The sequence below is a fragment of the Rhinatrema bivittatum genome, chromosome 4, assembly GCF_901001135.1.
Source record: "Rhinatrema bivittatum chromosome 4, aRhiBiv1.1, whole genome shotgun sequence".
Lineage (NCBI taxonomy): Eukaryota > Metazoa > Chordata > Amphibia > Gymnophiona > Rhinatrematidae > Rhinatrema > Rhinatrema bivittatum.
The window spans coordinates 163,206,888-163,230,829 of NC_042618.1; the positions used below are offsets into that span (position 1 = coordinate 163,206,888).

A 23,942-nucleotide genomic window follows, 5' to 3' on the forward strand; every position below is an offset into this window, starting at 1 on the left:
TATTCACTGTGGAAGGGCCTGGAACAGGACCACATAAAATGAACACAAATAAAACTGGAAGTGAGGTAAACAATCTATTTTTGGAACAGTGTGTTTGTGAGGATCTAACTAAAAAAGCAGATAAGGGGATGGGGCTGGATGGGATACATTTGAGGGTACTAAGGGAATTTACAGATGTCCTGGCAGCTCCACCGGCTGACCTTTTCATTGATTTTTAGAGTATGGAGTAGTCTCAAAAGACTAGAAAAGGGCAGATGTGGTGCCTATTCATAAAAGTGGAAGGAGGAGGCTGTGAACTACAAACCAGTTAGTCTGAACTCTGTGGTAAGCAAACTAATGGAATCGCTGCTAAAACAGAGGATAGGGCAATTTTTGGAATCCAGTGGATTGCAAGATCCAAGGCAGCATGGTTTTACCAGAGGTAAATCTTGTCAAAAGAATCTGATCAACTTCTTTGATTGGGTGACCAGAGAGTTGGATCAAGGGAGCGCGCTAGATGTAGTGTACTTGGATTTCAGCAATGCCTTTGACACGGTTCTGCGCAGAAGACTTGTAAATAAAATGAGTGCCCTTGGTATGGATCCTAGAATGACTGACTGGATTAGAAACTAGCTGAGTGGGAAGCAACAAAGGGTTGTGGTAAATGGAGTTTTCTCTGAGGAGGGGGATGTTACTAGCGGTGTGTCTCAGGGATCGGTCCTTTTCAACAATTTATGAGTGACATAACCCGAAGGATTATCGGGAAAGATTTGTCTTTTTGCTGATGACACAAAAATCCATAACAGGGTGGACAGCCAGGAAGATGTGGAAAACATGAAGAAGGATCTAGTGAAGCTTGAGGAATGGTCTAAGCTTTGGATTTTTACATTTAGGATGCAAAAATCCCAGAGAAAGATAGAAAGATAGATACAGTACTGGAGTTGAAATTCATCTAAGCAGAGAAGAGAAGTGATCTGGGGGTAACTGTATATGATAACTTTAAGATGGCCAAACAGGTTGATAAAGCAACAGTAAAAGCCAGAAAGATCCTTGGCTACACAGGGAGAGGAAGGTCATCAGAAAAAGGGAGGTGATATTGTCCCTGTAGAGGTCCCTGGTGAAACCTCATTTGGAATACTGTGTACAATTCTGGTGACTACACCTTAAAAAGGATATAAAACAGGATGGAGTTGGTCCAGAGGGTGGCTACTAAAATGGTCAGCGGTCTTCGTTCTAAAGCATCCTGGAGGAAAGATGAGATAGTGAGATATGATAGAGACATTCAAATATCTCAAAGACTTTCATGCACAGGAGGTGAGCCTCTTTCAATGCAAAGGAGGCTCTAGAATGAGGGTCATGCGATGAGTTTTAGTAAATATTTCTTTCAGAGAGGGTGGTAGATGCATGGAACAGCCTCCCAGTGGAGGTGGTGGAAACAAAAACAGTATCTGAATTCAAGAAAGCATGGGATAAATACAGAGGATTTCTAAGGAAGGGATGGAAATTATAATGCTAAATTAATTGGACGGATGAGCAGACTAGATGGGCCATACAGTCTTTTTCTTACATCATGTTTCTATGTTTCTATCTGTGTATTCTGTTTTGCAAATCTGATCATTTTTTGGGCAGTTCTATCAGAAATCTTTCTTGGTCTTCCAGATCTTGCCTTGCCAGAATGGAATCTATCTACTATTTGGGATCCTGCCAGGTTCTTGTAACCTAGATTGGCCACTGAAGGAAACAGGATACTGGGCTTGATTGTTCCTTGGTCTGACCCAGTCCGGTAGTTCTTATGTTCTTATGACCTCAACAGGTCCAAGTAACTTCCATATCTTAATAATGTTTCTGACAGTTGAAATTGCTAGCTGGAAGCATTTAGAGATTTTTTTATAGCCTTTCCCTGCTTTATAAAGATGAATTATCTTCATTTTCAAATTCTCAGACAGCTGCTTAGAGGAGCTCATGTTTGCTGAAAATAGAATAAAAAATGAATACCAATTTTTCATTAAAAATTGCAGAAAGATGTCATGTTTAACTTTATACCATATAGAGGTTGTGTCAGCTTTTGTTCACTTAGAGATTCATTGAAGAATACAATTTAACCACAAGTATCTAAACTTTTGCATACAATTGTATTATCTCTGTAAGTAAGCAGGCATACCAATTTCTAGTTTTTAAATAAAAGAGAAAGTTAATTGTGCACCTGGTTATATCATTCAGGGCTAATCGGCTTGATCCAAGGTACTTGTTCATACTGTGCCTCGAGAATGCCCAAGCAAATTACATGAGGTTTCAACATTTATTCATATAAAAACATTAAGATAAGAATCTGCAACAATCCTTAAATCCACAGACTATCTTGTAAATACAGAAAAGACACCAGACAAGTTCCCGACGCATGATATGGCTACTTACAATGTTGCTGTGATGTGCTCTGGTCATGAGCAGCATTCTGCCCACTAGGTCTGTGGTGGAGACGCCTTGCGTGCGCTTGCACTCCCTGCAAAAAAATCAAACACAAATCTGCTGCATCCATGCAACATGATCTATAGCACAGGAGCTATCTACATGATTCCTCTTCTTAAAAAACACACCAGTACTACATAAAATATTAGGAAAGGAAAAGAAGTGAAAACCTGCAGAAGGTTCTGCACTACTGTGTTTAATGCATGTTTTTTTAAATGCCCATATTTAAAGATAGACTGCAACTGCTGACCCTTCCTACTTGTCTTATTCCCATGTATGCATATATAATCCTCTGATGCCTCCCAGGGCTCCAAATGGCTGTGTGTGCTTATATATGCATACACACAGCCACTTAAAACTGGTACTATGGGGGAGCCACCAGAGCCTCCTGCCCTGACACAGGTTTGTCAGGTCATTAGAGAAAGAGAGAGAGACAGAGACAGAGAGAGTGTGGGTCTAAAATCAAAAAACAGAAGCACTTAAAAGTAAACCTAATTTTGTTTACATCAAAAAATACAATTCAATGTCTATAAAAATATGAAAAAAATACACACAGACATGTGCACATAGCATGCAGATAACCGCTGCTAGTTTTGTTCCTCCAGTTGTTAAACGTGAATTTTCCCCTGATGGCTCTTCTCATACCTGAGGCTAAATTACAAGTTGTAGGTGTGGGTTACCCACAGCTTCAGCCCATTTTTTCAGCAACATTATCTTGGGTTTCAGCCACATTTTGGATTCACTGTTGTGCAAAGAGGGGTCTTGTCTAAGGCACCCTCCTCTCGCTCCTTCTGCTTCACTTTCAGCTATTATCTTAACCTGGGCCCATCACGCCTTACACTGATGATGCACCTGCTCCCTTGATTCCTTGCTGCCTGTAGATCCCTGCTCCCAACCATGCCTGGAGTTCTTCTCCCTCTATTCCGTGCTCTCAGTTCTTCCCTGTAAGCAGACATCCCCACTCCCAGGTCTCCAGCTCCTTCTAGATACAAGTGCTTGAAAAGATCTGTGCAGTGCAGGCAGCCAGCTCTATTATAGTTTTCTTGGATACCAGAGATCCGCCACTGTTGCTGCTTCCAATTCTGAGTGAGTTGCATCCAGTACTCAATGTACTCTCTTCCCTGTCTCATTCAGCAAGGAAATGAGAAAGGAAGGAAGGACTTGAAAGAGGCTCAGGAAGGAAAAGAGGAGGTGGTGATGTATGCTCTGTCCAAAGTGGAGCCTGGTTGTCCATGCCCAGCATACAGCGATGAATTTTATTCTGTCATCTTAGACACTATCAGTGCTGCCATTCCCTCTCCTCCCCAGACCTCTTGTATTCTGAAGCCCCCCAACACCTTAGAAGACATGTATCTCTCAGGGACAGATTCTCTCTCTCAGTTCTTCCCATCTGTATTTCTTTACCCTCCTATCAGTTCCTGCTGCTTCCTTACTGACTGATCTCAGGATTTCTGGTTCTAGTGCTGCTGTTCTGAACAGACAGCGTGCGCACGGGGAAGGAGTCAGCTTATGGCTCCATCCTCACAGCCCAAATGATGGTCCCTCCTTGCAGGAGGTGGGATCTCTGAGCATGGGGGCCAAGGGCTAACTCAATCCCCATGGGTATGCTGCCTTTCAGAACAGCAGCATCAGCAAAGAATCTGAGTGCTGCGGGGGGGGGGGGGGGGGGGTGTGAATAAGAAAGGATGGGACTGGAGGCCTGCAGGACTGTGGGGGCTGGGAATTTTGCAATCCCCTCTATTTTGCTGCCCAAGGCATAGGCCTACTATGCCTGTGCATAACTGATTCTTAATAGCTATCACACCACTAATGTTTAACATTCTTCTTACTTATATATGTGCAATTTATACCAAATGCACCCACTTCCTTATTCCTATCTAACATACCCAATTCTTATATATTTATTAGAAATCCATCTCATATTTGTCATATCTGTATATATCCATCACTTACATATACAATACCTTGTTATCTTTAGGAAAAGGCGGACTATTAAATGCTTATAAACAAATCCAGGCTTGACTGAATACTGCCTATTAATTACTGTACTCTGGAGCTAATATTGTAGCTAGGAAGGAGAGGCATGCACAACTGTACACATGTTCAGAAAGGAACTCCATCATGTTTGAGAGCCATGCTGGTGTCTTTTTACTGTGAGGTGCTGACAGCAAAGACCAAGCATTGGTCTGGACTTGAGCATCAGGCAAAGGAAAATTAGTTTCTTACCTGATAATTTTCGTACCTGTAGTACCTTGGATCAGTCCAGACACCTGGGTTTTGCCTCCCTTCCAGCAGATGGAGACAGAGAAGTTTTTCAAAACAACCTTGCCATATATACCAAGGTGCTACCCACAGTCCCTCAAGTCTTACGTAATGTCAAAGCAGAAAGGAATAAAACTAACATAAGGCTCATTGAAAACCCCAACCGGGAACAGAACTCGCAGAACCAATAGAACAAGCGATAATGCATGGTAAACAACCAGACAAAAAAAACTTTATATGAGTGGACTCTCCGTTACTTAAGTGTACACAGATATAGGGCGGGGCTCTGGACTGATCCGTGGTACTACAGGAACGAAAATTATCAGGTAAGAAACTAAATTTTCCTTTCCCTGTATGTACCCGGATCAGTCCAGACACCTGGGATATACCAGAGCCAACTTACCGAGGATAGGAGCCGGAGAGGCCAGCACGGAGCACTCCTTCTCCAAAACCCCGGAATCAGAAGCCTGAACATCCAACCTGTAATGAATGGCTAGCGAAAGTGTGCAAGGATTTCCAAGTAGCCGCCCTGCAAATTTCTTGAGGTGAGACCTGATGACATTCCGCCCAAGACGCTGCCTGTGACCGCGTAGAATGGGTGCGAAGCCCCACCGGTACCGTCTTACCACACAGCAAATACGCGGAACAGATAGCTTCCTTCAGCCAGCGAGCTATCGTCGTCTTGGAGGCCATACTATCCCTTTTTGGACCACTTCACAACACAAAGAGATGGTCATAGACACGGAAAGGATTTGTTACCTCTAGATAATGGATCACAGCCCTGCGGACATCCAGTTTCCATAAATCCTTTGCTACAGGATCCGAGAGGTCCACCTCTGAGAAAGAGGGAAGCTCAATCGTCTGATTCAAGTGAAAAAAAAAGACACCACCTTTGGGAGAAAGGAGGGAACTGTCTGCAAGGACACCTCTGAATCTGAAATCCGCAAGAAAGGCTCCATGCACGACAATGCCTGCAATTCAGACACCCGACGGGCCGATGAGATGGCGACCAAGAATACCACCTTCAGCATGAGATTCTTCAGCGTTGTCCGCTTGAGAGGCTCAAAAGGCGGCGCACACAAGGACGAAAGTACCAAATTAAGATTCCAGGAAGGACACGGATGGCATAGCGGAGGACGTAAGTGCTTTGCCCCTCTACGAAAACGCGCCACATCAGGTTGCAATGCCAACGCCACCCCCTGGACCTTACCTTGGAGACAACCGAGCGCCGCCACCTGTACCCGTAGGGAACTACAAGAGAGACCCTTAGAAAGACCAGTCTGAAGGAAGCCTAGAATGTCCAAGACCGACGCCCGCGTAGGATCTACCGAGCGATCCATACACCACGCTTCAAAAACTTTCCAGACTCTGACATACGCTAGGGAAGTAGACTGTTTTCGCGACCTCAACAACGTGGCCACTACTGTGTCCGAATAACCTTTATTCTTCAACCATTGCCTCTAAAAAGCCATGCCGCTAGACAGAAGCAATCCGCCTCTTTCAAACAGACGGGGCCTTGATGACAAGGTTCCATGGCGGCCAGATTGAGCAGATCTGCAAACCAGGGACGCCACGGCCACTCCAGAGCCACTAAAAATCACCTCCGCCGGATGGAGCTCTATTCGTCGGATCACCTTTCCTATCAGCGGCCAGGGAGGAAACACATACAGCAAAATGTTTGTCGGCCAGGGAAGTACCAGGGCATCGACCCCCTCGGCTCCTGTCTCTCTGCGCAGATTGTAGAACCGTGGAGCCTTGGCATTCTGGAATGTGGCCATCGGATCCATGCATGGCGTGCCACACCGCTTGCAGATGAGCTGAAAAGCCTCGTCGGCCAACTCCCACTCTCCGGGATCGAGATGGTGGTGACTGAGGAAGTCTGCCTGTACGTTGTCCACCCTGGCAATGTGAGAAGCCGCAATGCTGACGAGATGCTGTTCCGTCCAGGTCATCAACTGTTGTGCCTCCATCGCCACCAGATGACTCTTGGTTCCTCCTTGGTGATTGATATAGACCACCGTGATTGGATTGTCTGACAAGACTCGGACAGACTTCCCCCGAAGGAGCGGGAGGAAGGCTTCCAATGCCAGAGCCACGGCTCTGGTCGCCAGATGGTTGATTGACCACTGCGATTGTTCCCTGGACCACTGCCCCTGCACCGCCTTTCCCAGACAAACCGCTCCCCAGCTGGAGAGACTGGCATCCATGGTGACGACCATCCAGTCGGGCATGACCAGGGGAACTCCACGTTCCAGATGTGCCGAGACAAGCCACTAGTTTAGACTGACTCTCGCGGAGTCCGAAAGCGGAAGCGGTAGATGAAACTGTTCTGTCACTGGGTTCCAGTGGGACAGCAATTCTGATTGTAAGGGACACATATGAGCGAAGGCCCAGGGTACCAACTCCAGAGTGGACATCATGGATCCCAAGACTCTCAAGTACTCTTTCACCCTAGGCATCTGTGTGGAAAACAGGTCCCTCACCTGTCCCTGAAGCTTGACTACCCGTTCTGTGGCGAGGAATACTCTCCCCTGTGCCATGTCGAACAGGGCTCCCAGGAACTCCAGAGACTGCGAAGGGACTAGACGACTCTTGGCAAGGTTGACCACCCAGCCGAATGAACGCAACAGCTGTAGCACCCGGCTGATAGCCGCCTGACACAGAGCCTCGGACTTCGCCCAAATCAGCCAATCGTCCAGGTAGGGATGCACTAGGAAGCCCTCCCTCCAGAGTTGCGCTGACACCACCACCATCACCATCACCTTGGTGAATGTTCTGGGAGCAGTGGCGAGTCCGAACGGCAGAGCCCGAAACTGATAGTGTTTTCCCAGCATGCAGAATCTGAGGAACCTCTGGTGAGACGACCAGATGCCGATATTGAGAGACTCTTCCGTGAGATCCAGAGACGCTAGGAACTCTCCTTGATGTACGGAGGCAATGACGGACCGAAGAGTCTCCATCCAGAAACGCGGTGCCCGAAGACATCGGTTGACTCTTTTGAGATCTAAGATTGGGTGGAAAGTTCCTTCCTTTTTTGGGACTATGAAGTAAATGGAGTAGCGTCCCTGTGTAATTCTGCAGACGGAACCGGCGTTATAGCCCCCAAGTTCAGAAGGCGCTGGAGCGTGCCTTGTACAACCTCTCGTTTTTCTCGGTATGTGCAGGGAGAGATCAGGAACTTGTCCCGAGGACACCATATAAAAGAAACAATATTATAGCACAAAAATTGAGAAATTTGCAAACAACCCAAGAGCCTTGTTTACCATAGTAAAAAATCTCACAAATGATACATCTGACTCTTCACAAAACCTTCCAGTAAATAGATGCAATGAGATAGCTACATTTTTTAATGACAAAATTACAAACCTAAAAACAAAGATTCCAAGAATAACTAAACAAAACATCAAAATGCAAAAAAGAGATGTTAAACAATGGGAAACATTCAGTGAAATATCCGAAATAGAAGTTGAACCGATGCTAAAAAAAACTAAACCCTGCCCCACATGCATATGACACAATACCCACCACAGATATAAAAAAACTAGCCACCACAATCTCTCTGACTTTAACAAAAATCATTAATCTATCATTAAATGAAGGAAACATGCCAGATTCACTAAAAGGAGCAATAGCAAAACCAATTTTAAAAAAAAAGAACAGCGATCCACTCACCCTGAGCAATTATAGACCAGTATCAAACTTACCACTAATTGCAAAATTAATAGAAAAAACCGTACAAAATCAATTAGCAGAACACTTAGAGGACAATAATATTCTGTACCCATCACAACATGGATTTCGCAAAAACTATAGCACTGAAACACTACTACTTACGCTAACTGATAACATCATGAGAGGGTTCGACAGCGGTAAACATTACATTCTAATAATGCTGGACCTATCAGCGGCATTTGACACAGTAAATCATGAGCTCCTATTAAATAGATTAGAAGAAATAGGACTATGCAACACAACAATCAAATAGTTCAAATCATACCTAGATAACAGATATTTCCAAGTGCAAATCAAAAAAGCAATGTCAAAAAGAATAAACCTTCAAACAGGAGTTCCGCAGGGATCAGCCCTATCTGCCACACTATTCAACATATACATGCTGCCGTTATGCCACCTACTAGCTGGTCTGGGCATCTCACACTACATATATGCTGACGATATTCAACTAATACTTCCAATTAATGACTCAATTGAGAAAACATTAGTCTTAGCCAACATGTATCTAGATATAATAAAACAGCTCTTAAACCAGATGGAATTAGTTATTAACATAGAGAAAACAGAATTCCTTCATCTTGAACGAAAAAAAATCACAATCATTCAAAACCCTATCACAATCAATAACAACCAAAAAATACAACTAGCAGAGAAAGTACGAAACCTTGGAGTGATTATCGATACAGAACTAAGTATGAAACAACATATATCTCTAAAAGTAAGAGAAGGTTATGCCAAACTTATGACTCTCAGAAGACTTAAACCACTACTAACACCAAATGACTTCCGGTCAGTACTACAAGCATTAATTTTTTCAAGCACTGATTACTGTAATGCCCTTCTACTAGGATTACCCCACACCACGATAAGACCTCTACAGGTATTACAAAACACAGCTGCAAGAATTTTAACCGGTAAAAGTTAAAGAGACCATATCACCAAAACCCTAATTGAACTACACTGGCTACTCATTGAACAAAGAATTCAATACAAGACTCTTTGCACCATACATAAATTAATACACGATGAAAAGGCAGAATGGCTGAACACAGCCCTTCACGTACACGTCCCTAATAGAAACTTGAGATCAGCAAACAAAGCCCTACTAACTATTCCCTCAGTAAAAACAGCCAGACTAACGCAAGTAAGGGATAGGGCCCTATCCCTAGCAGGTCCTATAATATGGAACACAATGCCTTTAGAAATCAGAACACAAAGAGACATCAAAGCATTCAAAAAAAGTTTAAAAACATGACTATTTAAGCAAGCATACCACAAAGGGAATGAAGAGTAGAATCCAGAGAATTGTATGATGCAGTCCGAAGAACTCCCACACACACACACATCAGCTTACTCAAATGGTGTGTGTGTATATATTTTATCTTACTTTACCCTCTATTAGATTGCAAACAGAGGACCATACTTAAGTGTTAATTTATCTTATAGCCGATATACTTAAAGTTGACATGACTTATCACCACCACTAAGTAATATTTAATATGAAACTATGTTACAGTATTTTGATGGCACCTGTTAAGTTAATATAATTCAACACATTGAAGTTTTAAATTATGTGCCTTATTGTGAACCGCTGTGGCGGCAACTAGCTTAACGACGGTATAGAAAAGATTTTAAATAAATAAATTAAATAAATAAAGCGTAACCTCGACTTATCACGGTGAGAACCCACTGGTCCTACGTTAATTTGGTCCATTCCTCGAAGAAGAGCGATAGTCTGGCTCCCACGCTTGGTACTTGGTGGAGGATGGGTACCGAGGGATGGACCGGCAGTATCTCATTGTGAAGCCTTAGCCCCCGCCTTCAACGGGGGGTTACCTGGCCTGCCAAAATGTCTGCCTTGAAAGAACTGAGGCCACGATTGTTGTCTGGTGGAACCAGGCCGAAAGGAGGACCCCGATGACCGTGCCGGTCGAGGTCTCCGATTACCACGGAACCGAGACCGAGCTGTAAACGATCCTCTTGACCGGGGCCTATCCTCCGGTAGCTTATGAACCTTGTTCTCTCCAAGAGATTGGATCATGTCCTCCAATTCCTTACCGAACAACAACTTTCCTTTGAAAGGAAGGGAACCTAGTGGGCCTTGAACGAAATATCTGCAGCTCAATTCCGTAGCCAGAGAAGCCGGCGCGCGGAAACCTCAGACACCATGGATGTGGCCGACGTACGCAGCAGATCGTAGAGAGCATCTGCGCTATACGCGATGACCACCTCCAGCCGGTTCGCCTGGCTAGCCTCCCCTCAGAGGTCAGTATTGGCTTGGAGTTGCTAGGCCCAGCAAAGACCTGCACACAGCGCGAAATTACTGCACATCACTGCTTGGACCCCTAGTGCAGACACCTCAAACACCTTCTTGAGCAGCAACTCCAACTTTCTGTCTTGCAAGTCCTTGAGGGCCGTCGCTCCCGTAACCAGGATAGTGGACTTCTTGGTGACTGCAGACACCGCTACATCCACCTTCGGAACTCTCAGCAGATCTAAAGCCTCCTCTGGCAGAGGATATTACTTGTCCATTGCTTTACTGACTTTCAACCCCAAATCCAGAGTGTCCCACTCTCTAAATAGAAGGTCCATTGCCGAGAAATGGAAAGGAAAAGAAACTGCAGGACCCCTGAGACCCAGTAATACCAGATCCATCACCCCCAACCGAGACTCCGCCTGATATGCTTCCAATCCTAACTCCCCCAGAATGACCGGGATAAGCGGATTCAACTCCTCTTTCTTAAAGAGACGAACCACCTTTGGATTATCTCCTTCCAGCACTTGAACTCCCCGGTTTAAATTGGGCTGAGGGTCAGGGTCTCCATCTGCCCCCCCCCCCCCGGGGGGCTGGGACTAGGGATCTGGTGTCCCTGGAGAAGAAGAGTCCATGTCCGCTGAACTGGCCCCACACGCAAAGATCTTTTACACCTAAGTGGCTCAGCCTCCCCTCTAGATCCGGAGCGCTGTCGGGACCTTTTGTATGAAGGTGGGAACAAAATCTTCTCTGCAGCCTGCCTTCTCCATGTCTTTTTGGCTTTAAAAGTCTTGTGCATCAGCAGCATGAATTCAGAAGAAAAGGAGGAATCAGACGAGGAATCTGCAGCTCCCTCAGGGCTATCCTCAACTAAAGGAGCGGCTGGACCTGTAGGAGCGCCCCCCCTCCCCCGAAGGCATGTACTGTGGAGATAGCGAAGGGGGTAAACTCCCCACCGCATTCCGCGCAACTGCCTGAAGCGATCCCAAAATGGCCGCCATTCCCGCGCTCATTGGGAACGGCTCAGCTGACTCTGAACGACCCGTCCGGGACCGCGTGGCCGACTTTGGGGCTTGAATCCGACCCTCCTGAGGAGAAATGGAGGGTCCTTCACCGCCTTGCAAGCAGGGAGCGCAGAGGCCTTCGCGCGAAAGATAACCGCGTGGCAGGAGGAGCCACGAGGCATGATCAGACCCGGGAAAACTAAAGCGACCAAATGCGCTACCAAACCCGGCAAAAAATTAAGAAAGACAGCGGCGCAGTTCGGGGGGGGGGCAAGTGAAAGTACCGGAGAGCCGGCGCAGCAAAAAGTTGAAAGTGATTTTTATTTATTTATTTATTTATTTATTTTAAGTTACTCAAACCTGCTCACACGCTGTCCTTGGTTCTGGACAGCTCCTGCTCTGGCTGTGGTGAGTGAGCTGGGCTCCCCGGTATCACCCCAGTGCTGCTAATCCAACGTGACAGGGCCCTCTACCCTTTTCAGCAGCTGCCTCGACCAGGGAGGATGGTCCCATCAGGCCCTGACAACCCCCTGAGAGACTGACAGGCCTTCTCCACGAGCTTCCTTCGTCTTCTTTCTGTTTTTAGGTTTTTGTTTTTTTTTTAAGAAATAAAGGAACACAAGCCTCTAATTTGCAAACTATTCCTAACTCCCCCCCTTTTTTTTTTTTTTTTTTTTTAAATCACAAGAGACTGAGGGTTTTGCACCTCCGCCATCTGCTGGAGACAGAATAAGACTGAGGGACTGTGGGTAGCACTTTGGTAAATATGGCAGGGTTGTTTTGAAAAACTTCTCTGTCTCCATCTGCTGGAGGGGAGGCAAAACCCAGGTGTCTGGACTGATCCGGGTACGTACAGGGAATGACGAATCTTCCATGGCACACCTTATCACACGTGATGGCATGCTGGTTGGGAAACACTGGTCTATAGATTGGATGCATGTGACTTCTAGTACTATTGTCTTCCTCCCATTCCTAACGAGACATGATGAGGATAGGAAAAGCCCTGACATTCTTGGACCACAAAGCCTGGCCTCACTCGCCACTGCAGACATTTCCAGAAACTAATGAAACCAGAAAGAGTAAGATATCTGCCTGGGGCCCTCCTTCCCTTCCTACCTCCAGCTCTCCCTCCCTTTTCATGCCATCTTCTGCCCTTCTCCTACTCCACACTTTCATGGACCAGCGGCCACCTTCTCCAATCCCCCTTTACATCTTCTTCTCTTCCTGTTTCCTTACTTCACCTGCCTCCTTTCATCTCCCTCTTTTATCCCTCCCTCTGCTGCTTTCCCTCTCTCACTCAGCACCACCCTCTGACCTATTGCTCTCCCATAAACACTATAATCTTCCTGCTGCATCGTGTTCTCCCTCTCCCTGCTCTCTAGTGCTATCTGTTTGTAGAGCTTCCCCTTACCCCTCCCTCAATATGTCTCCCTTCACCCTGATCTCTGTTCCCCTCCCTTCGTGCTCTCCTTCTCCATCCTCTTCTGCCATGTTTCTCTCCTCTACCTCTAACCTTATGTCCACTCCCTTCCCTCTCTCACTCTTGCTTATTACTCTTGCCTACCCACCTCCCCTCACCTGTATTTCCCAGCCTTCTTCACCTCTTCATATGTATCTTTGCCATCAATAGTTAATGTGATATCATCTGCAAAGAAAGAAACATTACAACTCTGTATAAGAATCTATTGGAGTAAAAAATTAGGTTTATCCCTGAGCTAAAAGGTGAGAGTGAGGTAACAGATCACCAGCCAAAAACAGATCATCCATCCTCTTGCATTATGGTCACAACAAGGAAACAATTTTTTCTTCCCCTTAAAGGAAAAAAGGAGCATAGCCACTCCTTCTGAACGATATACAGAAACCTGTGACTTGTCACCCCTAAAGGGGACCTAGAAATGAATGGAGTGACAGCAAGACTTTTGAAGACCCACTCCCTTTTCCACACGGGGCACCCCTGGAGTTAAGGCCAGCTGGTCGAGATGATCACAGACACAGTTCTTTATGGCAATTAAGACAAGCCAAAGCAGCAAAGAAGTGTGGGGAGCAGCTGAGCCCAGAAAAAAATAACCAGTACGGAAAGATGATGGGAGGCAGGAGGGGACAGTGCTCTTACTGTACATTACACAAGAAGAGTTTACAAACATAGAAGAGCAGGGCCTAAACTGAACAATGTCTCCAGGCACCGGGTGTCAAGGCCACAGACTTAGAGGAAAGCAAATGCTGCGCAGGGGCAGAGGAGATGGGAGATGGAGGGACTAAGAGTGCAAAGCAGCAGCACCAGCACAGAGTGAAATCAAGGAGGGAATCCCACTCACTTCCATGCACGCAGAAGTCACAGTTGTATTTGTCCAAGGTTTCCAACGTAGTCACATATGGAGCACCTGCTACGATTTCATCCACCCATTTGATGGCCTGCACCATTTTGTATCTCTCCTCTTGGGTGAAAACTGGGGGTCCCTTGTGCTTAGCAATCTCCTCTGATTTAAAGGACACACAAGATCTAGATTAGTAGAGACAGTATCATAGGCTATGGGGATAGTCACGTTGGCTCCAGGTGTGTGACAGGGGAAGGGTCCCAATCACCTTGAGCCAGGGTGTGTGGCAGGGAATGTTTCTCTGTCTTCCCCACCCCCAAGTTTTATTTCAGTTTTATTAGGGGTTTTTTTTGTTTTTTTTATAGTTCAGTAAGATGAAGAAATGTGGTATGGCTTTTTTGAGAAAAATGAATTAGTCTCTTTTGGAGAAGAGTAGCAGCCTATTGGTTAGCACAGTGGGCTACAAACCAGGGAAACCAGGGTTCAAATCCCACTGCCACGCCTTACAATCTGGGGTAAATCACTTCACCCTCCATTGCGTCAGATGCAAATTTACTAAGGCTTTTCTCCCAGACTGTATCTATGAGAAAAATACTTAGTAAATCAGGCCCTTAGCTTGTGAGCCCTCTGGGAACAGGGAAATATTTACAGTATCTGAATGCAATCCACTCTGAAGTGGCTGAAAAGCAGAATATAAATCAAATAAATAAATGCTAGTACTCCTGAGAGACAAAGCCCTTGAAGGGAAAGGGTGGAAGCTTCATTCTTCATGAGAGAAATGCTAGAGGTATGATGCAGTTGTATTCTCCATATGCTGTGTGTACATATACATTTACAGTATATGACAGTGAGGGGGAAAATGTGTTGCCAACATCTCCCCATTATAAGGGAGAATCACCTCTTAATTCAAAACTGCATCTAAGGGTCCCTCACTTTTATCAAAACAAAAAAAAAAGTGCTATAAGGAGTATTGGGGAGGTTGCGTCCATTTGCCTACTTCTCCTAGCTGCCTTGGTGGTCAACTCCAGAAGTCATCACAACCCCCCTTGGGCCTAAGCTGCTCCCACCCTGTGCTCCCTGAGCAGCCAGCTAGATACTGGGGAGATTGCGGCCCATCTCCCAGCTGCCTTGGTGACTGCCTCGGGGGACTGACAACTTGGGCTTGAGCTGCTCCCATCCCATATTCCTCAAGCAGCTGACCAGGTACTGGGGAAGTTGCAGGCCTCTATTTTCTATGGCTGTACTGCATTTTCTCTTCCTGATGCTAATCCTCCTGAATCTTATTCCCTGCTGCAAACTACTACTAATACCAAGACCACCTTCCTCATTCCATACATTCTTTATTTCACCTGCCATTCTGTAATTTGCACTGTCCACTGCTCTTCAACTTCAAAGTTTTTTTCCTCTCATCCAGCCATTTCCACTCTCCCTGACATCTCATGCATGACACTGTCATTACACCTCTACCTCTCTTCTACGTATACTCTTGCTCCTCCTCCTCTCAATCAGGGATATCAAATTCAATCCTGGCTCTCCAAGGCAACTTTCACCTCATCTGTACATATTAAACTGTTTCCCCTCCAGTCTTATCACTATTCCCTTTCATCCTCCCTTTTCTCTTTCTTTCTTGTGCTCCCTGTGGAATGCCCATTCTATTTCCAAGAAACTTGCCTATATTCATGACTTCTTTATCTTTCATACTCTTCGTCTCCTTGCCTTGACTGAGAATTGGCTTTCCCTTGAGAATTCTGCTTCAGTTGCTGCTCTCTGTGATAGAGGTTATGTTTTCTCCCATACACTTCGCGCAGTAAGCCGTGGTGTTGGACTGCTGCTCTCTCCCCTTTCAACCCCTTCTGTCACCTCATTCCCACTCTTTTTTCTTTTCAGGCCCACTACCTCTCCAAGAAGCTGTCATTTATCAACCCCCTGATAAATCTCCCTCCTCCTCTCTCACAGACTGATTCCTGGATTTCCTTCTTCATTGACCCATCTTTCCCTTCGCTTATTCTTGGCAACTTTAACTCCACGTTATACTTCAAAACTCCTTTCCTTAACCTCATTTGGTCTCCAACTCTGCTCTACCGCCCTTGTCACAAGCATGGCCACTGCCTTGGCCTAGTCCTTTCCTCCAACTGCCATCACTCAGACTTCTCCACCTCAGTTCTTCCTCTCTCAGACCATCATCTGATACCTTTCATATTAAATATCCTTCCCCACAGCTCATCCAGTCACCACCATCATCTTCAGGAACCTCCAAGCTGTCAACCCTTGTATCCTCTCCACTAGTTTCATCTCTATTTTCTTCCACTACATTTTCTGAGTAAGCTGATGAAGAAGTTTCTTCTTACAACACTATACTCTTCTCTGCTGCAGACATTCTTGCCCCTCCCCTTACCCTTAGCTTTGGCTCACTCCTAGAATTTGTTTCCTACATTCATGTGCCTGCTCTGAAGAATGCATCTGGCTAAAATCCTGTGCCCATGCAGACTTAATACATTTCAAATTCATGCTGACTTCCTTCCAGTCTGCTATTGCACTTGCCAAGCAAGACTATTATGTGCATCCAACCCTTGCTGTCTCTTTGCCACACTCAATTCCCTCTTCAAGCTTCCTTTGCTTCCCTTCCACCTTCTCTCTCTGCCCAGACTATGGCTGACTACTTCCTTGACAAGATTCACAAAATTAGTCTTGAGTTCTTCACCAGGTCATCTCTACTTCCCTCTCCCCTATTTTCCTCTATCCTTCCCCTGGCCTTCACCATTCTCTCCTCCTTTTCTGAAGTCAAAGTGGAAAATATTGCCCATCTCCTCCTTCAGATTCACTACTTGTTCTTCAGACCCCATTCCCACCAACTCCTCAGCTCTATATCCATTCCAGTCATCCTATTTGTCACATCTTCCATTTATCTCTTTCTACTGCTACTGTTCTTGCTGCCTTCAAACATGCTATGATCATACCACTCCTCAAAGTCTAATTGGACCCTACCTGTCCTGACAACTATCATCCCATCTCTCTCTTCCCTTTTGCTTCCAAACTACTTGAATGTGCTGTTCACTGCTGCTGTCTTGACTTTCTTTCATCTCAAGCTATTACTGATCCAGTCTGGTTCTTGCCCTCCACATTCCACAGAAACAGTCTTTGCCAAAGTTTTCAAAGACCTGTTTATGCCTAAAACCAAAGGCCTTTACTCAGTCCTTATCCTCTTTGACCTATTTGCTGCTTGTGACACTGTTGATCACCACCTGCTCCTTGATATTCTGGCCTCACTTGGATTTCAGGACTCTGTCCTGTTTTAGTTCTCGTCTTACCTCTCCCATCACCCTTTTGGTGTTTCCTCTGACAGATCCTCCTCTATTGCCATTCCATTATCAATTGGTGCCACAGGGTACTGTCCTGGGCCCTCTTCTCTTCTCTCTGTATAATAATTCTCTTGATGCTGTGATTTCCTTTCATGGCTTTCAATACCATCTTTATGCTGATGATTCCCGGATTTACCTCTCTACACCACAAATTTCAGGAATCCAGTCCCAGATCTTGGCCTGCTTGTCCGACATTACTGCCTGGATGTCCCATCACCACCTTAAACTCAGCAAGGCCCATATTCAGTAAGCCAACGAGAGGACAAATTGTCCAGTTAAAGTTAGCCAGATGACTTGTCCTGTATATTCAGTGGGATAAATAATCCTGTGGCAGAGTATGTATCCAAGAGTCCCAAAACACTTTAAAGCCCAGCTCCAGGTATCTGGCCCAATCCACCTTAAAGCTGAGTGTAGCAAAGGATTATGCTCCCAGAGAGGTTCCCATATGAGAGGATAAGAATCAGGGTCTAGAACACTTAGACAGGCCACCGGCACTTCAGGACAAGGCAGCTATGTTAACATTGCTGACCTGATTGTTTGTGAAGTTGAAACTATGTGAATGAGCAGGGTAAGGCAGGCCCTGGAACATAGTCGGCCTCTTTAGCTTGTGTTTGGAAATAGTGAAGCTTAACTATCAGGCCGATACAGTATAGTGCGCTCCGACGGAGCACACTGTTAACCTGTCATTAGACGCGCATTTTCCCTTACCCCTTATTCAGTAAGGGGTGGAAAATGCGCGTCCAACCCGCCGAACCTAATACCCTATTAGGTATGCCCGCGCGATTCAGTAAGTAAAATGTGCAGCCAAGCCGCACATTTTACTTTCAGAAATTAGCGCCTACCCAAAGATAGGCGCTAATTTCTTCAGGCACCGGGAAAGTGCACAGAAAAGCAGTAAAAACTCCTCCGACTTAATATCATGGCGATATTAAGTCGGAGGTCCCAAAGGGTAAAAAAAGTAAAAAGAAAAAAAGAAAAAAAATGTGAAGTCGGCCGGCGGCTGTCGGGTCGAAAACCAGATGCTCAATTTTGCCGGCGTCTGGTTTCCGAGCCCGTAGCTGTCAGTGGGCTTGAGAACCGATGCCGGCAAAATTGACCGTCGGCTGTCAAACACGCTGACAGCCGCCCCTCCGGGCCAAAGGGACTTTACTGCTGAGAATCAGCCTGTGAGTAAGCATCCCCTTGAAATATAGTTGGCCTGTTTTGTTTGTTTAAATGTGAAAAGCTGATGTTTAACAAGGTAAATAAAAGCATTTGCAGGACAAAGCCTTGACCACTGGTGTTTGTGCCACATATGATGACAGTTTCGGGATTTTCTAGGCTAAGCCGCACACAGCCAGACATCTATGTCTCAAGAAAAGAAGTGTTTGGAACCGTGATAAAGCTTGTGTTACAGAAAATTCTGAAAGATATAGCTGCACAGAACAGTGCTCAAATCAGAGAAAAAGAGAGAGAAAGTTTTTATTCTGTGCTAGAGTCTGGATCTAAGCAAGGCACAGGTCAGACAAGCAGCGACAGAAAAATATATACAGATAAAATAAAGAACTTCCCTGAGGCCTGAGTACGTTAGTAATTTGAAGGGTTTAAATTTACAATGGGCTAAAGGGAATAGCCCTGTCCAGGTGATCAGGTGACCAGCGAGCTAGAGCTGGACAAGCAGGGGGGGGGGGGGGGGGTTTGCCTTTTATTTGAGAAGAAAAAAAAAAAAAGGGAGAGAAAAGTTTGTTGTGTGTGTTTGAACAGGGCAGGGCCATTGAAGGAAAATTCTGTTGCTGAGGGATTCTCTGAAAGAAAAAAAAAAAGAGACCAGTCGGGACTGCAATGTATTTTTATCTCATTGTAATTTGCCCTCCCGAGAGCAGGAGTGGAGGGAGAAACAGAGTAAGTCCAAAACAAGTGAGGAATTGGAAAAGACTGAGGAATTAATGCAGCCAGGAAGGCTGGCAGGGTAGAGAAGCCAGAGAACCTAATCCCAGGAGTCCATGCCAACGGCTAAAGCTGGTGGCTGAGATACAAGAGATTGCAACAGAAATGGCCCAAGTGATGCAATTTACTAGAGAACTCACCATGCTAAATGAGGAACTGCAAGAACAGGCAGTGAGACCTGGCAAAGGAGGAAATAAAGAAGGAATAAAGCAAGAGGACTCCGGGAGTCCAGAAGAAGGACAACTGAAGACAGAGGAAAAAGGCAAGAAAAGCAGCAAAGTTGGTGTAGCCTCCTTGAGTCAAGATGTGCAGCCAGTGGAATGGAGTTTTCAGAAAGGGGATGAGTAATGAGTCTGGAACGCCAGGCCTGGGTCCAGGGTGGACACAAGGGCCACAGCGACAAGGACTGTCCATACCATGAGGGCAGGTTTATGGATGGCAGTCAAAGAGCAGGACCAACACTGCCACATGGAGCTCACAGTAACAGGATGGAGTAGCACAAGAAGACATAGGCCCTGCGGTGGCTTATGCAGGCAGACTACCATTCTGGGGAAGAGGAGCACCCTGCACAAGCCCTGCTGGATCTAGAGAGCGAAGACTCTGGTCCAGAGCGACCTAATCAAGTATCAAGAAAACAGCAAAAGAAGAAATACAAGCAAGCTCAAGTATTACAGACTGTAGTGGATCAAGCTCCAGCAGGAGAGCGTGAACAGGGATACTGGGCCAGGGAAGTAGTCCTTGCACAAGCAGGCACTCGCCCTAGAAGGGCTGAGCTGAGGGGGATGGCATGTGACAGAGTATGTACCTAAGAGCTCCAGGACACCTTAAGGACTGGCTCCAGGTATCCACCTTAAAGTGGAGTGTAGCAAGGGATTATGGTCCTAGAGAGATTCCCACAGGCAAGGATAAGAATCAGGGCCTAGAAGGCTCAGACAGGCCCCCTGAACTCCAGGATAATGCAGCTCCTGTAATATTGCTAACCTGATTGTATGTGAAGTTGAAACTACATGAGTGAGCAGGGTAAGGCAGCCCCTGGAACATAGCTGGCCTGTTTTGATTGTATTTGGAAATTGTGAAACTAAACTATGTAAGTAAGCCGGTTAAGGCAGTCCCTTGAAATATAGCTGGCTTGTTTTGTTTATTTAAATGTGAAATAAACACTGTTTGACACTGTAAATAAAAGCACTTAAAAGGAGAAAGCCTTGACCACTCGTGTTTGTACCAATCCTGCTGAATATAATCGTCTAAAGCTATCCAGCTATATATAGTCGAATAACTTTAACCCTAACTGGCCAGCAAGGTTCAAAGCTATCTGGCCTTGTGTGGCTGGATAACCAACTACTGACCAGGATATCTTGAAACGATATCCAATTTAGTACTCCTTTGATTAAAAAAAAAAAAAAAAAAAAAAAAATTCTCTATGCTGGCCCTCCAATCCTCCCCGGTATATAATTAATTAATAAATAAATATATATATATATGCAAACAACTCCCAAAAAATGTTTTGGGAAAAAAAGCACTACTGCTTATAAATTTACCATACCAAAAATTTCATTTTTTACTAAAATTATAATACTTTATTGAAAATACAATGAAATATTAATTTTTCAATTTTTACATAAAACCAATATCAATCCCTAATATGGATATGTTATTTACTACTTCATTTCAACATAGTAACAATTTCCAACAAACATATCATTTTAAACCCGACTACTGATGGCCCTCAACTCTGTTCTACTTTTTACCTCAATCTTTCCCTTAACTTCTTTTACATCTCCAGAAATTTAATATAGTTGTTGGTCTTCTATGATGGAAAACACCACTCTATATTAAAGATCTTACACAGATATCCCCATCGTCAAGTTTGAATCATATTACGATGTGATGCCTGAATCACTCATCCTATTTATCAGTACCACATTTGGATATCCAAAAACATAATTCTAAATCCCTCATCTGTGGTGTATCCCACAGATGAGGGATACACCACAGATGAGACAGAAGACAAATCATATAAGTGGGATACACCACAGATGAGGGATTTAGAATTATGTATAAAATCACCGAAGCTAAAGATTTCCAAATTATCCTTAACAACTGAAAAGCAGGTTGTTAATACAAACAAAAAACACACTTTGAAATGTCTGTATGCCAATGCCAGAAATCTAAGAAGTAAGATGGGAGAGTGAGAGTATATAGAAGTAAATGAGATTGACATAATTGGCATCACAGAGACCTGGTGGAAGGAGGATAACCAATGGGACAGTGCTATATCAGGGTACAAATTATATCACAATGATAGTGAGGATCAACTTGGTGGGGGTATGGCACTTTATGTCTGGGAGAGTATAGAGTCCAACAGGATAAAGATCATACAAGAGACTAAATGCTCAGTAGAATCTATATGGGCAGAAATCCCATGTGTGTTAGGTAAGAGTATAGTGATAGGAGTATACTACCGCCCACCTGACAAAATGGTCAGACAGAAGATGAAATGCTAAGAGAAATCAGGGAAGCTAACCAATTTGGTAGTACAATAACATTGAGGGATTTCAATTACCCCAATATTAACTGAGTAAATGTAACATCAGGACTTGCTAGAGACATAAAGTTCCTGGATGTAATACATGACTGCTTCATGGAGCAATTGGTTCAGGAACTAACAAGAGAGGGAGCTATTTTTTATTTAATTCCTAGTGGAACGCAGGATTTGGTGAGAGAGTTAACGGTGGAGGGGCCACTTGATCGATCAAATTTGAACTAATGACTGGAAGGGGGACAATAAGTAAATCTGCAGCTCTAACACTAAACTTTCAAAGCTCTCAACAAAGCAAACGAACTAGCCAACTACTTCAAGACAAAAATCACTAACCTTACCCATTCAATTACATCCAAACAGCCCCACCTTAACACACCATCTTACAACAGTGCCGCAACAAAACACAAGCCTGGACTCATTCGAGCTCACTTCTTCACTGGAGATTGAAAATACACTCAAAAAACTCAAACCATCCTCACACCCATCAGACCCATTACCAACAAATCTCCTCATTGCCATACCAAACACCATCTCAAAACCAATAGCAGAAATTATCAACACATCCCTGTCTCAAGGCTTAGTTCCTAATCAGTTAAAATTGGCAATCCTGAAACCATTACTAAAGAAACCAAACGCTTCTCCATCAGACCCAGCTAACTTCTGACCTATCGCAAACTTACCACTCATTGCCAAACTGATGGAAAAAATTGTCAACAAGCAACTGTCAGAATATCTGGAAGATCATAACATTCTATCCCCGGCTCAATATGGCTTCCGAAAACGACTAAACACCGAATCTCTCTTATTATCGCTCACTGATACCATCCTCGTGAACCTCGAGAAAAAACAATCTTACCTGCTGGTTCTACTTGATCTTTCTGCGGCGTTTGATACGGTAAAACATACTACACTTATAGACCAACTAGCTACTATAGGGATCAAAGGCACAGCCCTCAGATGGTTTCACTCCTTCCTAAGCAACAGATTCTACAAAGTAAGGATAAACAACAAAGAATCGCATCCAATCCTTACAGAACAAGGAGTCCCGCAAGGATCCTCACTTTCTCCCACCCTATTCAATATCTACCTCCTCCCTCTCTGCCACCTACTCTCAAACCTCAAGCTTACCCATTACCTCTATGCAGACGACATTCAAATCCTTCTCCCGATTACAGAATCCCTTCAAAAAACCATCACTTACTGGAACGAATGCCTACAGCCCATTAAGGAATTACTCTCAAGCCTCAACCTAGTATTGAATGCCAATAAAACCGAGATGCTCATTGTCTCTCAAGATCCCCTTACAATCTCTTCTAGCCTCTCTCTACCAAACGCTAATAACATGTTCTCAACTGACGTCAGAGACCTTGGAGCATGGCTGGACAATCATCTTAACCTAAAAAAGTTCGTAAACAATACCACAAAGGACTGCTTTTACAAACTGCAAGTCCTCAAAAAACTTAAACCCCTCCTTTACTTCTCCGACTTCAGGCTAGTACTACAATCCATTATATTATCTAAGCTCGACTATTGCAACTCCCTGCTACTAGGTCTTCCCAACAACACGATCAAACCATTACAGATGGTACAGAATTCTGCTGCCAGAATTCTAACAAGCACTAACAAAAAAGATCACATCACCCCAATCCTTAGTAACCTACATTGGCTTCCCATTAAACAAAGGATACTCTATAAGGTACTCACAATCATCCACAAAGCGACAAACAAAATAGCTCCCATCACGTTAAGCTCTCAACTCCAACCGCACACATCTTCTAGACCAATCAGAAGCGCTTACAAAGGAACACTGCATGCCCAACAGTAAAATCATCACTGAGCAAAAGAGCGCTATCCTTAGCAGGCCCCCACCAGTGGAACATGCTCCCCCCAAATCTAAGACTTGAACCCAATCATCAAGAGTTCAAAAAAAGACTAAAGACTCTTCTTTTCCAACAAGCCTTCCCAGTCTCTCAATCCTACCAAGACGGAAAGCCTTCCCAAAAAAGAAGTATCCCCGTAATTTAGGTCAACGTACCAAGTCCTACCTTCAGGTCTCTGCAACTGGACTACAATCTTTGAGTTCTAAAAATTCGTCTTATTTTT

General features: G+C 44.6%; 1 protein-coding gene across 2 annotated transcripts in view; it reads right to left on the reverse strand.

The window, feature by feature from the left end:
• The window catches only part of PCYT2 (phosphate cytidylyltransferase 2, ethanolamine), a 77,299-nt gene that overhangs the window by 40,361 nt on the left and 12,996 nt on the right, over window positions 1-23,942 (reverse strand). For both annotated transcript variants that reach the window (XM_029599072.1, XM_029599074.1), the window contains exons 3-5: window positions 14,013-14,174; window positions 13,276-13,342; window positions 2,395-2,479 (exon numbers count right to left, since the gene is read on the reverse strand). In XM_029599072.1, the coding sequence (XP_029454932.1) occupies window positions 2,395-2,479; window positions 13,276-13,342; window positions 14,013-14,174 (314 nt within the window). The remainder of the gene's footprint in view (window positions 1-2,394; window positions 2,480-13,275; window positions 13,343-14,012; window positions 14,175-23,942) is intronic.